Source organism: Pseudonaja textilis, chromosome 11 (assembly GCF_049901715.1).
Source record: "Pseudonaja textilis isolate UNSWEBS1 chromosome 11, rPseTex1.2, whole genome shotgun sequence".
Classification (NCBI taxonomy): domain Eukaryota; kingdom Metazoa; phylum Chordata; class Lepidosauria; order Squamata; family Elapidae; genus Pseudonaja; species Pseudonaja textilis.
In genome coordinates, this window is record NC_142000.1 from 21,293,780 (window position 1) to 21,308,249 (window position 14,470).

The window sequence follows — 14,470 nt, forward strand, 5'->3', positions numbered from 1 at the left end:
TCACGCCCCGCTCGCCGCCGCCGCCGCCGCCCGCCTGCCCGCCCGCCCGGCGCGCGACAAATAATCCCGCGACAGGAGGCGACGCTGCCGGGCGGTGCTTTCCCCCCGCCGCCGTTATACGTGGGAGGGATTCCGCGGGCGGAGGGATCCCGATCCGGCGGAGAAGGTGAAGAGGCCCGGCCGGCCAGAGAGAGGAGCGGGAGGCCGGATCTTGTTCGCCTCGCCCACGCCCCCCCCTCCCTCTCGGGCGCGTCACGATTGGGCAGCCTTCTCCTTCGAGTCCCGCCCCTTCATGCTCGCCTCCCTCTCACCACCCACCTAACGGGACTCTGCCGGAACGGCCGCCGCTGTCATTCACGGCTCTTAACCCCTCCCCCTGCTCTCCTCACGCGATTGGCTCCGGCGAGGCCAAAGAGGTGTGTCCGGGAGAGGGCTGCTCCTGCGCGTGTTTCGGGCGCGTGCTGACTTGCGCTGTCTGACAGCAGGGGAGGGGGAGCGGGAGCTCACCGGTCAATCGCCGACGGGTGGGGCGGGGCTTGGGTAACCTAGCAACGGGGAGAGGAACGGCTCCGGAGAGTGAAGAGGGATGGGAAGGGGGGGGGGAGATAAAAGCTGGGGTTGCCTAGCAACCGGGTCATCAGCATGGAGGGACCTGTGAAGCGGCCTGAGGGCGGGAGAAGACCCCCCTTCATCACCCAGCGACCCTCTGGGTCCAGACAGGCCTACCTCGCAGGGTCGTTGTGAAGCCATAAACAAAATGTTACATTGTATCCAGGATAGTTACAGCGTGTCAACCATGTGGAGAGAAGACGGGAGGAATAATAGAAATTAATCTGCCAATAAAAATAAATAAACCCGTAAACAGCCCGAGGGTGGAAGGGCCTTCATCGCCTTGAAGACCCCTCCTCTCCTTCAGCCAGCAATCCAGATGGGCCTACCTGGCAGGGCTGTTGTGACGCTAGAAAAAAAAGGGTTACATCTATCCCAGGAAATTTATTTTATAGAACAGAATTTTTTATTGGCCAAGTGTGGTTGGACACAACAAGGAATTTGTCTTGGTACAAATACTCTCAATATACATTAAAAAGAAAAGATACATTGGTCAAGAGTCAAGAATCATAAGGTACAACACTTAATATTTGACCATATGAAGGATGAAGGGTGGAAGCAATCTATAAATACAAATCAATGGAAGCCACAAATGCTTCCCAGGCCTCCAAGAAAGCCAAAGGGTACCACAGTGACCGAGACAGCCGAGTGCCGACCACCAAGGAGAAAGTCCCCAATGTTTTTTTGAATTTGGCATCCTGCAAAGAAGAGGCAGTTGTGGGGTGGGGGCAGCCACCAAGCCCTGAAGCCCCCCCCTCCATTTCTTTTGAGGAGGGGCTGCTCCGAATTGGAGCATTCTGCATTTTTTCCCTGGAGAAATCCACCTGGCCACCGACATCTGGAAGGCCTGCTACGATCCAGTGGTTTGTGCAAAAACCAACATCCGGACTGAGCGGCAATCTTAACCTAAATGGAGGATTCAGCTATCCTGTGCGAACCGAGACTTCATATTCAAGGTATTCACCCGTTTTTGATTCCTTGCTTTCCTTTTCAAATAATACTTTCCTTTTCTCCATAATTACCCAATTAGGAGAGAGCAGGGTTTCCCAACCTTGGCAAATTTAAGATATGGGGACTTCAACTCCCAGAATTCCCTAGCCAGTTTGACTGGGAGGTGAAATCCACATATCTTAAATTTGCCAAGGTTGAGAAACACGGATTAAGAATTGAGATCTAACCTTTATTTTAGCTGAATATTTTTCCGTGTTTAGGCATGTGGCTTGATCCTGCTACATTTTGTAACTGTTTTTTTTCTTCTATAAACCAAGAGGACGGGCCGTTTCTTTTAAACAGTAACGTGGAATCTCCCATTCTCAGGAACGCTTGTCTTTTCAGATAATCCCATCAGCCTGGTGACTGCATAGGGGCAAATAGGCTTTAAATCCTTTAACACAGATAGGTACCAAATTCACACTGTCCACTAAATCTCCATGTGGTGAATAAACTGCTATTGAGGTTTTGTTCCACAAACGGCCTTTAAAAAGAACCAAAGTCGATTCAGTAGGTGGATTAAAACAAAGAATGCTATTGCTTCCATGTGCTTTGCATTTTGGGGCTTTTATAGGAAAAACAGTAATAAAAATTGATTAGAGCTGATTGGTAATCTGCGAGTTGCAATTCCAGATCAGATGTTGGCTGGGGATGTCTGCTGGCCATCTTCCTCTGAGTACTGTGGAAAACAGGATAATAAGAATGAGAGAGGCTTAGTTTAGTCTTGGCCAGACACTTGTATTTTATTATTTGAGATGCCATTAATATAATAAACAAGGTTGTGGCGCTATCTAAATCTATATAGACATATGGTGAGTGTCCTCTAGTGGCTATTTCGGTGATAACATTATGTTACAGTACAAATCTTCCTTTCCTTGTCCATGAATAGGGTGATAGGAAAAATATATATTTACATGCTTGGAAGAAAAATCTAGAGAAGCAAATGAGGCTTAAACAAACAATAATAACGTTGTCAGATACAGCAAAATACCTAATATCCATTAATATGCATGAATGTGGCAGAGATTGAGATGCAGCCTTAAAAAAATACGATGAATGAAACCGTCATACATCTGCAAACGGTTTTCTGACTTGGTTGTACAAATCTTCATTTAAAACTCTACTATTTCAGGTTGGCAACCTGTGATTACTGGGTAAAAATAATGAGACATTGCTGATTACTTAGGTATGAATTAAGTATCTGAACATTTCAGTTATAAAATCCTGGTGAGACAATTCAGTCATTGCCTTCTGAAAATAACCGAGCACAATTCCCAATGATAAACGGAGGCTGCAAAGTTAAGTGGGTTTCGTGGAGAGTAAATCCCAGGGAGAAAGACTATGATTGCATAGCATGACTTTGAAGAATCTGTTTCCTTTTGGTTAGTGGAACAAATCTGAGCTGTATCTAGGACTCTTAAAAACAACTTTGATGTTCATATTTTGTTTTTTCATGATGCAATGAAATGGTTTTGTTCTACCCTGAAGTGTTTTAGTGCTATGGAGGTTGTTTTTTAAAAAAACTATTTCCCAAACCTGGTGCTGGAAATTAAAGAATCAATATTTGTTTTATGTATAATACATATATTCTAATCAGACGATGCGCCGCACAAACTCACAATTTTGTTTTGATTGCAACGGACTTGAATAGATGCTCAGATGTTGCGGCTTGTTATGGTTTCAAAAAGGAACCATAACCAGCCTTTCAAAAAGATCCACTGATAAACGTGACAGCTCCAAGTTGGGATTTAGCCCCCATCACTTGTCAGGAGCTGGATGTCTTCAGATTTCAGCCAGATTTTGTGTAGGGGTGAAAACTTCATTTACTACAAGTGAGTACTATAAGTAAGGTCACCATCTTGTCAAATACCACGGCATGTCTCAGCAGGCCACCAAATGGAAGGAGGAACACTCAGTCTGGTTGTTCCCACCCTTATGTCCAGCAATGCCACATTCCCTTCTTTGTTTCCCTCATGTGTCTTTTTTGGGGGGTGGGGGCACATTGCTAATAGCACCAATAGACCACGAAGGTATTTATAACTCTGGGACTAACACAATGGGTTGCTGCCAGGGAAACGGGGTGCTAAAACTATTCCAACAATTGGTTCAGGGAGATTGAAAGCAGCAGGTCATCTTCCCCCTAGGAGAGTCCTGAGTTCAAGAGGCTGGGTTTCCTCCCCCACAAGGACCTCTGCTAACTGTAACTAGCAGTCGCGATAAATGCCTTCCTAGGATTTGCGTGTATTCTCAGGAGCATTCTTGGCTGGTGCTCAGGAGCCAACAAGGCAGCTGTTGCAGCCCTTCTAAAGAGAGTGTGCTGGCTTGCTTCCCTGCGCTCTGCGCATCACATGAGTCGTCTTTCTCTGGTATCGCTGGAATATCGAGAGGAGGGAGCCAGTTGGAAGCGTTTCTAAGGGCTTCCCGGCCAGCTTGGTCCCCTTTTCCAACCAGGTTCTGCTTTTCCCCCCCGCAAACCAAACAAATCAAACCCCAAACTGTGGCCTAGCGCAGGGGTGAGAACAAGCAAGGCAGTAACCCCAGCATGTGGGACTGAGCATTTGTTTTCATGCAGAGGGCACCAGGGTAGAAACCAGGAGATGGTGAGTTCTAGTTCCTTCTTAGGCATGAAAACTGGCTGCGTGACTTTGGGTCAATCAACAGGAGACATTGAATTCTAGTTCCACCTTGGGCATGAAAGCCAGCTGGGTGCCTTTGGGTCAGTCATTCATTCTCTCAGCCCACCCACCTCACAGTGTTGTGGTTGTGGAAAAAATAGGAAGAGAAAGGAGTATTAGATATGCTCACTGCCTAAAAGCAGGCATAAAATAATCTTTAAAAAGCAAAGCAGAGCTCTGTGCGTGTATGAGAGATTCCTGGGACTATGGACTGTTGATGTTTATTTCACTATGCTAACTGTACATTAGGACTTTCAGGAGCACTTTATGTCCAATGCTCTATAGTAAGAGCCAGTAGTTTAAAACAAACCCCTTTCCATCCATGATCTTAAACCTAGACATCTGCAAGTTGGCGCTGACTTGCAGACTGATATTTATTTGCTCAAAGATGCCTGTTCCGTTTGGTCAATTGTAGTGTGAAGGAATGCAGTCAGGTGTATTTTGGCTTCCTGGTTTTACAAACTGTCAGGAAAGTGGTCTGGTACCTGGAGGAATGCCTGATAGCCCACCTGCTTCTTTCTTGGGCCCAATATATAGACTTGCCCACCTCTCTGGGAGCGGCTACTCTGCGGATGGGTAAAACATGGCCCAGAAATCCTGAAGGTAAATCTGAAAGGGTTTGCAATAGCTCTTTTTTCCCAGGTGGGGGAGCCTGGCTCCTTCCCTGCAAGGCTCTTAATCTGGAAAAATTACCTGCATCCCAGAAGCTCGAGCTTCTGTTGGAGGGCAGCCTCCTTGGGTTTACTGTGCACCCAGCCAAGGCCTTAACCAGTGGCCAGACCACAATATATTTTGTGAAGGACCTCAAGCTTTATTCTTGAGCTCAAAAATACCTGAGTTCAGATTTCAGCTTCCCACAAGAGTATTATGTCAAAGATTTCATAGTCTGTTTCAATGGTTCAGTGTTTCTCAACCTTGGCAACTTTAAGATATATGGATAGGATTCCCAGAATCCCCCCAGCTGGCCATGGAGAATTCTGGGAGTTGAAGTTCACACGTCTTAAAGTTGTCAAAGTTGGACTTCCGTGCTCTAAGAAGATGTTTAAGCCTATGTCTATGGACATAAAAGAAGATGGGAAAATCTTTCCTTTTTCCTCTTCATGCTAAGAAGATAAATCTGGACGAAACCCAACCTCTGTTGCCTCTGCTCCTTCCTCAGACTCCCCGTGATCTGTCGGCAATGTGAGAATGACTCACGCCATGCTTGTAGCAAGCATGAAACACATCTATTTTAGCTGTGACTCTTCAAAGCAGGAAGAATAAGGGAAAAGTCGGTCTGGACATAGCAATAGCAATAGAACTTCGACTTATATTCCGCTTCAAAGTGCTTTTACAGCGCTCTCTAAGCAGTTTTACAGAATCAGCCTCTTGCCCCAAACAATCGGGGTCGCCTTTTCACCCACCTTGGGAGGATGCAAGGCTGAGTCGATATATGTATTATTTTCATTGTTCCTGACTCCTAGCCGGGCCTGCAGTTAACCATCTCAAATGATGAAGCATCCATGAGAGAAGTCATGGTATTACTTCTGATGGTACTTGGCAAGTTCTGCATACAGTATGAGACAATTCATGGAACCCACAGTAACAGTATGCTGATTTTTCTAAGCAGCAGAGTTTGCCCCAGAGCAAATGGTTTTTATCAAGGAATATTGAGGGCTTTTTTTGTTCCTATCAGGCTTCCTTTTGTGGAAAATCCACTTTATGAGTTTATTCCTTTTTGGGACATGGAGCATTGGCAGCTCTGGTTTGTTTTATCTGGACTTGGTTTGAGAGCTACGGGTGACCTGCACCCTTTATTCTCCTGGAAGCGATAGGCTCTCCGGAACTTGATTAAAGCTTACCAGCCCTGATCAGGATCAGCTCTCTCCGGTTGAGTTTCTTGATTTTACTTTGGAAACTAGCTGGAATTTTATCTTGCTAAGGAAGATCAGATTTGCAGTGATTGGAAGGATAAACACTACCAAGATCGTACTGAGATACAGCTAGTGACTAGCAAAGCCCCTTTGGCTAATTTGCTGCACTTATGCAGATAGCAAGAAGATTAAAAGCTTTGATCTCATGCAGCACCCATTGCATGGCAGGCCTGAGCGAGAGGGCTCCACATTACCTATCTGTGCACCACAAAGCATGTAAAGAACATGCAGTTGTCAAGAATAAGTAGAAAGCTGTTTGGGGCTCTTACTAAAGCTTTTAGCAGAATGGTTTCAGAGTCAAACGTCTGTCAGAATTTCACTTTTCAGTTCACTGTGTGCTGACTTTCTTAGCCTGAGAAAATGTGCACCCCATCATCAGCAAACAGAGATGCTCTTAAAACCACCTGCCCTTCCAACTTATATACCAACATCAAACATGGCTATAAGGTTATACAATTACCACATTTGGGACAATCAGACCATATGCCACTGCTTTTAGCACCAGCGTACATCCCTCTTAGGAGACAGTGAAATCTTGGCCAACAACTTCAGGATTGTTTTGAGAACACAAATTGGGACATCTTTTATCACCCTGACCTAGAGGAGCACAATGCAACTGTTCTGTGCTATATCAAACACTGCACAGATACTATCATGATTGATAAACACATTAGGATCTATCCCAATCAGAAACCCTGGATGATCAAGGAAATCCAACGCCTCTTTGCATGACAGGACCAAGGCCTTTAGGTCCGGTGATGGGGCAAGATACAGTGTTGCCAGAGCTAATCTGAAGAAAGGTATTCGGAAGGCCAAGACTGATTATAAGAGGAAGATTGAGGATATTTTTTATAGCAATAAAATATTTTTTAGAGAGAGAGAGAGAGAGAGAGCAGTGAGACTTGTAGCGCCAAGATGCTTGCAGAGAACCAGTTTTGACTTCTCAGCTGTAGACCAATTTTTACAAGATTCAGATTTTGCAGGGTGGGTTGTTTACATAGTCTTAAAACCTCCTGCAGTGTGGAAAGCTGGAGCAATAGCCAGACTATAGTTTTAACTGATACTAAATCTAGGTTGCTGCTTTCTCTTTCTCTCTTTTTTTTTTTATAATGTGGGGGCTTAATACTTAAACATCTTCCAGAATTGGTGGGAGACCAAAAAAAGAATAAAAAAAGAAAAGCCGTCCTCTGTACTTAGGTTAAGGCTGCAGTCCTAAGCATGCTTGCTTCCCATTCTCTAAAATCAAAGTCACTTAGGAAGCAGGATGAGCCACAGACATGACAATTCATCTACAGAATTTCCCTCTTAGAAAGGCCAGCCTGCTGCCAGCTGATAGATTCTCCCCTTTCCAGTTCTTTAAACTTAAAAATAAGTAAAAAATTTTTTTAAAAAAGAAAAGATTCACCGGGCATTGTATCCCTTTGGCCTGATGGGGCTGTTTTGGAGGTTTTTGAGCCCTCTGTCTCCAAGGGAAGGGAAGAGCGGCCGAGATCTGTGTTATGGGAGGGAGGACTCTACCTTGTGCAGTTGCTGTACCTTTAAATGCCAGAAGCTGGAGCTGGGGTGGGGGAGGGAGATGCCGGGCTCCCTTCCCCTTAATAAGCCGCTGTCCACCGAGTGGGGAGAAGAAGCGGGCGAGGGGACCCAAGTGAATCATCAGGGGGTCCGGGGTGAGGGAGGAGGCCGGGACGATGCGAGGCGCTCCTCGCCCCTCCCCGCTCGGAGCTCCAGAAAAGGAGCCCCCTTCTCCCCCGCCGGCCTTCCGCCTCTCCCGCCCCCCGCCTCTCTTCCTTCTGCCGCCCCCCGGCTGGTGCCGGGGCCCCCTCCCCAAAGGACAGCTCTGAAGGCCGGCACGGGGGAGCTCCGCCCGCCCGCCCGCCGGAGCCGGAGCGAGTGAGAGCCGCTTCCAGTCGCAGCAGCGGGGTGGGGCGGCCGGGGGAGGCGCGGGGAAGAGAATGAAAACAGTCCTGGGGGCGGGGGGGAGCTCCGAGGGGGACGGAGCGCGTGCGGGCGTGTGTGTGTGTGTGTGCGTTTGTCTGTGTGCGAGTGAGTGAGGGGGGGGCCGGGAGAGTGCGTGAGATCGAGACGGTCACAGACACTGCATTGCCGCTGACCCGGAGGCTCTCCCGCAAACACGCCGCGGGCAAAATGCTGCTTTGCCCAGGAACGGCGGAGCAACTGGGCCACCCGAGCAGCGGCGGCGGCGTTGGCGGAGGCGGCGGCGGCAGCAGCAGGTGGAAGGCACCGCGGGGGCTGTGAGACCCTTTGTCTGGTCTGTGGCGTTGCTTTCTCGCTTCCCCCCGCCCCACCTCCCCTCCTTATATGTTGGCCGTTGGCCTTTGCCCACGCCGCCCCCTCCCCTCTCGGACTATTGCCCGGGGCGGCTCGAAAGGACCCCCGTCGGCGCCTCCCGGCCCGGCCGGCTCTGCCCCTCCCGGCCCCCGGCCACCTTGCTGCTCCGCGGGCCCAGGAGGGCTGTCTTCCCCCCGGCAGTAAGGCAGGAGGAGACGGATCCGGAACCGCTCCCCCCCTCCCGCCTCTGGAGAGAATGTGCCAGCGGCCAAGCCCGGCTCCCTCGGCGGCTCTGGGCGTTTGGTGCATCGTTTAAGGGGGCGGTTTGTTTTTGGGTTTTGGGGGGTTTTTGTTTTTGTTTTTTCGTTTCCCCGGCTTTCGCCTCCCCCCTCCCGCCCCACCTTTTTGAGAATTTGCGAACTGCGTTACATGCATGTCCAGTGGGGGAAGGTTTAATTTTGACGATGGAGGGTCCTACTGTGGAGGTTGGGAGGACGGCAAGGCGCACGGCCACGGCATCTGCACCGGCCCGAAGGGGCAAGGCGAGTATGCGGGCTCCTGGAGTCACGGCTTCGAAGTGCTGGGCGTCTACACCTGGCCCAGCGGGAACACCTATCAGGGCACCTGGGCGCAAGGGAAGCGCCACGGCATCGGCGTGGAGAGCAAAGGGAAGTGGGTGTACCGAGGCGAATGGACTCACGGATTTAAGGGACGCTACGGGGTGCGCGAGTGCACCGGCAACGGGGCCAAGTACGAAGGCACCTGGAGCAACGGACTGCAGGATGGCTACGGAACAGAGACCTACTCGGATGGAGGTAAGCAGCGACTTCCCCACCTTCTGCCTGCCTGCCGGCTGAAGCGCTGCACGCCGCCCTTTTAGACCCACCTGCCCGACGGGGATGTTTTTAAAAGGAGGAGGAGGAGGAGGAGGGCACGCCATCTCCGGCCAACCCTGCGTTGTTAACCCCAGTCGGGTCCTTGAGGTTCAGCCAGCTATGGCATTAAATCTTTCTGGCTGAAAGGAAGGCCCTTTTTTCCAAGGCGGGTTTGCAGGCTGGAGACAGGCTCAGACAATCTCTGTCTCTCCACCTAGCCCAGGACTGATTGGGCATAAACAAGATGGGGGTCAGTAAATGGATCTTGTGTGTGTGTGTGTGTGTCTGTCTGTCTGTCTGTCTGTGCAAAGAGTTCCCCTTCCTGGTACTGAAGGCTCCAGGGTCCCGGGAGGGTTGTGGGAAAGGAGGAGAGGAATTGCAATCAGTAGTCTAGAAGCGAGTTGGGCAGTTTGGAAAGGGCTGGTATAAAACTCCTTCAAGGGGTAGGTGGCTTCTGTTTGAGACTGGTGAGATTTGCTCAGGAAACGGCTCTCTGTGGATTCGGTCTTCTGGGCCAGACCTGGGTTCCTGCCGTTTTGTTCGTCCTGTTCAGCATCTACCTCATGAGGCAACCATTTCTGAAAGGAAGTCTGGGCCTCCATCCCTCACACGACGACTAACCCGACAGGATACGATGGGGTGGGAGGATTGAAATCTTGCCTTGGCCAGACAATTCTCTCCAGGGTCAAACTGTATTGCAAATTCTTCCTCTTTTTTTTTAATTTCCCTCCAAGCCTGGCGCTCCACTCCATGGGTCCACAGTTAATTTGATAACCGGTTGCTGTTCGCGGGAGATTCTTCCTGTGGCGAATGTTTGGCTGGGTGTATGTGGAGCACCCAGAGGCACAGCAGCTGCTTCTTGGCTTTGGGAAGGAGCTCCAGGGGCTACTGCAGAGGGAAGGTGGAGATGTGGACTGACTAAGCAGAAGCAAACTTAGCAAAGGCCAAGGGAAGAGAGGAAACCACGAGGACGAAATGTACGATTAAGGTCTTGCCACCCAGCAGCTTTCCTCTGGAATGGCCTGAATCACTCCATCCCCGGCTAAGTGGCTGTTTTCCTCTGCTAACCTTTCAGTGTGCAGGCAGGCACCAGGCCTACTTACCACATCCCTGGAGTAAAGCAGCCAGCAGGTCTTGAGTCTTACTGTCACGTAGCAGCCTCCATAAACGCAATCCTTCCTTTTTTTCCTCTCTGGCTCCCTCTCTCCCTCCCCACCCCCCCCCTCCACATGCCTGCTTTCGAGCTGTGTTCAGCTGAGAATGCAGCCTCCGCTTTTCAAAGGCCCTGTGGGAAGAGCTCAGGAAAGGAAAGGCTGAAGGGGAAAATGTATTTCTGCGAAATAGAATTCGATGATTGGAAGCAAAGGGAGGGAGGCAGGAACTGAGCAAACTTTAGTTGATTTTTGCAAAGGCAGGTGGCTGGGTCCGGGAATTCGTTTTGCGAATTGCACTTGCAACGAAGCAAGGGAGGGAAGCCGGGTGCTCCACCTTTTTGGCTGTATTTACATGGCTTATATCATCCCGCTCTGCCCCAGAAACCTTCATCCTCAGAGCCCAGGTTTCTCCGAACTCAGGGCTGAAGGAAGCTCCATCTGTGTTTATTATCTTGGAGTGCATCCTCAAAAACTGCCCTGGAGGAATGTTGGGAGTGCAGCGACTGGAATTCCTTTCCTCCCCATGGGCTTCCAGGCCGAGGAAAGTGGGCTGGAAGTGTTCTTGGCCTACCCATGCCTTTACGCAGAAGCCATGCAGGCACGGTTGTACAAGTACTGCAGTGCTGCAATCCCCAGTGAAACCTGAGAGAGAGAGAAAAGGGATATATTCAACCAAAGAGGAGATAAATGTGCAGAGCCTCCATAACCTCGACAAGGCAACGGCCTGCTTCAGACCCGGAAAGAATCAGAGAAACAAACCTCAGGTTGACGGTGAAAATTGACTCTGGGGATGTGGAAAAATTCTATCCGACCTCACGGAGAGCTAGTTTGTGGGGAACACTGAAGGTATGGAGTGGTCCGGGTCCTACTGGGGGTCAGCCTGGAAATGGGGCTGCACAAAGCCCTCAAATTCATGTCCCGCTCAAATTCTCATCTCTCCTATTTTGTCCGTTTGCTTCCTGGATGGTGACAAGGGAAAAGAACCCGCTTGAATCGCTGAAAAGGGCAGGAGAGGTCCCACTGAGCATGCCATTTCTCTTGGTCAGAGCTTCTTCTCTAGGCCTCCTGACCGTGACTTAGCAAACCTCCTGCCCCTGGGCCACAGTATTCCAGAGGTGTGAGGGGTAATTGCATTGCCCTGGGAAAGGATGGTTCCCCAGCTTCCATTCAAAACAGAGACAACTCCTGGAAATTAAGATTCCTGTAGCTCCTCAACCCATCTGCTGGGAGCTTGTTGCTTCCTGAGATGTCAAAAATAATCTACCATATGCCATTTTTAAAAACTACAGACAGACCTCAGTCTAATAAGCAGATCCTCCTGTGCTGAGGATTTAGTAATATCAAAATAAAAGCTGTTGTGCCTTAACTCAAAAGTCTAGGAGATAGACACAGAGGCAAACCCCATCCAGAGGCCTTCCCTTCATTGTCAAACCAGGAGGGATTGAAGGCCCATGTCCCTTAATCTTGCTGTTGGAATAAACGCTCCAGACAGCTCTGCTTCCCAGTGGACGTGGGAAAAGCACCCAGTCAGGAGGTGTTTGTCTTGGAATTCCCACATAGCAGTTCCCTATCTATGTCAGTGCCGCCATATGCCCCAGTACCCAACCTGTTCACAGATGCTCTCATCTCTGTGTTTGAGTTGAGTCTCAGAAGGAAAACGTGGATGACTCTCCCTGAAATGCATCAGAGAAGTCCCAGCGGTAGGTTTTTCCAGGGGCATCAATGGAACACAGCTCAGGCCTCCCCCCACTCCTCTTTTCCAAGGACAACCCACCCAACACCTGGATCTCATCATATTTATTTTCACTCAAGCCCATCCTGTGTGAAGTTTGTACATAACATCCCATCATCCCATTGACTCTTCAGGAGAAAACAGGATGGTTTCTACACACGCTTCCTTGTGTGTAGATAAAAGGCTGACTTTGTGACACACACACACCCCTTCCCTCCCTCTTCCTTGTTTCTAGGCATTTCTGGCAGCACCATTTCTACCTTTAAAAGTGGGTCTACATCAACCCAAAGTCAATTTTCATATTTTCAAGGCACAAATCACCGGAGCAGCCCAAACAATAAGAGAGGAAGTGAAGGAGAGCAGGTCTCCATTTATAGGTCTCAGAATTACAGTCTGCTTTATTTTTATTTTTTGCCTTAAAAAGCCTTCAAGCAGTTGTTGTGTCCTCACAATCTCTATTTTAGCTGCTTTATATTTGGAAGTTCAAGCATAGCTGGCAGAACAATACCAAAAGGGACCCACTCCTGGAAATGATAACACAAGGCTGTAGTAATCGAGTCAGGCGGAGGCAAGCGATTCGGATTAACCGAGCCGGATCCCCAGAATATCCAAAGCACCTTCAGTTGAATGTCCAGCAATGAGACCCTTTTAAAAGCAGGCTTGTTACATACGGTTTTTCCTTCTTTCTCCTTTAAATGCTTTTCACGTCTCAGGACCTTGGAGAGCACCCAACTCACAGCCAGGCCGAAAGGATGTGCCTTATCTGAGCACTTTTTGCCCTACAGCACTGACAGGTTTACAACCGCAGTTGAGCCCCAGATTTCCGTGGCTGAGCGAAAACAGTTGTTAAGTGAGTTTTGCTCCATGTTATGACCTTTCTTGCCCCAGTTCTTAAGTGAATCACTGCACATGTTAAGTTAGTCTGACTTCCCCATTGACTTTGCTTCTCAGGTGGTCCTAAAAGGGGAGTCACGTAACCTCAGGATATTACAATCGTCATAAATATGAGTTGCCAAACACCCAAATTTAGATTTTGGGACCATGGGGATGCTGCAATGGTCCTAGGTATGAAAAGTGATCAAAAGTCATTTTTTTCAGTGCCGTTGTAACTTAGAATGGTCACTGAAAGTACTGTTGCAAGTCGAGGACTACCTGTGCTCTCTCTGCTCCTTAAAACCTCCCTTTCTGAAATGGTGGGTGGTGGGTGAAGGCCAGGATGATTCTCCAGAATCCCAGCCAGCCTGGCTTTTATCCACATTTGCTGCCAGTCCCCTGGGAGTTACCATCTCAACGCCCAGCATCAAGAGGTGGGAGCTGCTCTCTTTTCAATCCCGTGTGAAGCTATGGCACATCCAGATGGCAACTGCGAAGACCGTTGCAAATCTATGTCAAGAGGTGTATCCGGTGTACTTTAATCCCTTGTAGTCCACATGGTGTCAGTTTCATCCTTCATCCTGGCTCCTGAAAGTCCAGAGAACAGCAAGCATGGGACAAATCTGAAGCATAAGAGAAGCAGAGGAGCTGCAAGGGTTTCCTCCAGTGCTTTTTTTTTGGGGGGGGGGGGTGGGAAAACGAGCAGTTTGTGGGATCTTTGATGGGCCCCCATAAATGACTGCACTGAAAGTCCCAGGCCATAAGGGTCCTTCCTTTGCATCAGAAGTGGGGAATTTGGGAGCAGAGTCCATGCTCCGCAGACCATAGATGAATCTTTCAGGAGAAGGTATGGCATGGCTTATGGTGTCCCAGTGACTGAGGCGGGCCAAAAAATTAAATTTGATTAAAGTTAAAGTCAGTTTAATTAAAATGATAAGAAGGCTGCCCTTGGATTTAATTCTCTTTCCCTCCCCTCCAATCATGCTCAAATGCTGCAGCCCAGGATTTCTGGTGGGGAGGTGGTGGGATAGCTCCATTTTGGGGAAGATTCTTGCAGACAACATCCAGTTTTCTTCTTCTTATCTCTCAGCTATGTTTTTAAGGAGGGCAGCATTACAATCAAACCATTGGAAGTTTTTAATGTAAATTGGTGCTTTCCGACTTTGGCAGCTTTAAGGTGTTTGGACTTCAACTCCCAGAATCCCCAGAATATTGGAAGTGCAAGGACTCTCTGGGAAAGGCTGCTCTGCAGGAAGCATTCGTCTCTCTCTCGCCATGCCTCTCTGTATTTCGAGGCTTCTGCAGCGATTAAGAGCTTAGTTTAACTGAGAAATGGGGCAAGATTAGAGAGTTTACG

General features: G+C 48.9%; 1 protein-coding gene across 7 annotated transcripts in view; it reads left to right on the forward strand.

The window, feature by feature from the left end:
* Window positions 1-677: 677 nt before the first annotated feature.
* JPH3 (junctophilin 3) overlaps window positions 678-14,470 on the forward strand; it is a 42,620-nt gene continuing 28,827 nt past the window's right edge. For 5 of the 7 annotated variants that reach the window (XR_015744996.1, XR_015744995.1, XR_015744997.1 and 2 more), the window contains exon 1: window positions 8,168-9,294. Coding sequence is in view for 3 of the 7 variants with exons in the window: in XM_026719841.2 (XP_026575626.1) it covers window positions 8,913-9,294 (382 nt within the window). In the remaining 4 variants the exon portion in view is untranslated. Of the gene's footprint in view, window positions 1,566-8,165; window positions 9,295-14,470 lie in introns of those variants that run through there. The other 2 variants (XM_087940759.1, XM_087940758.1) reach the window with 2 other exon arrangements.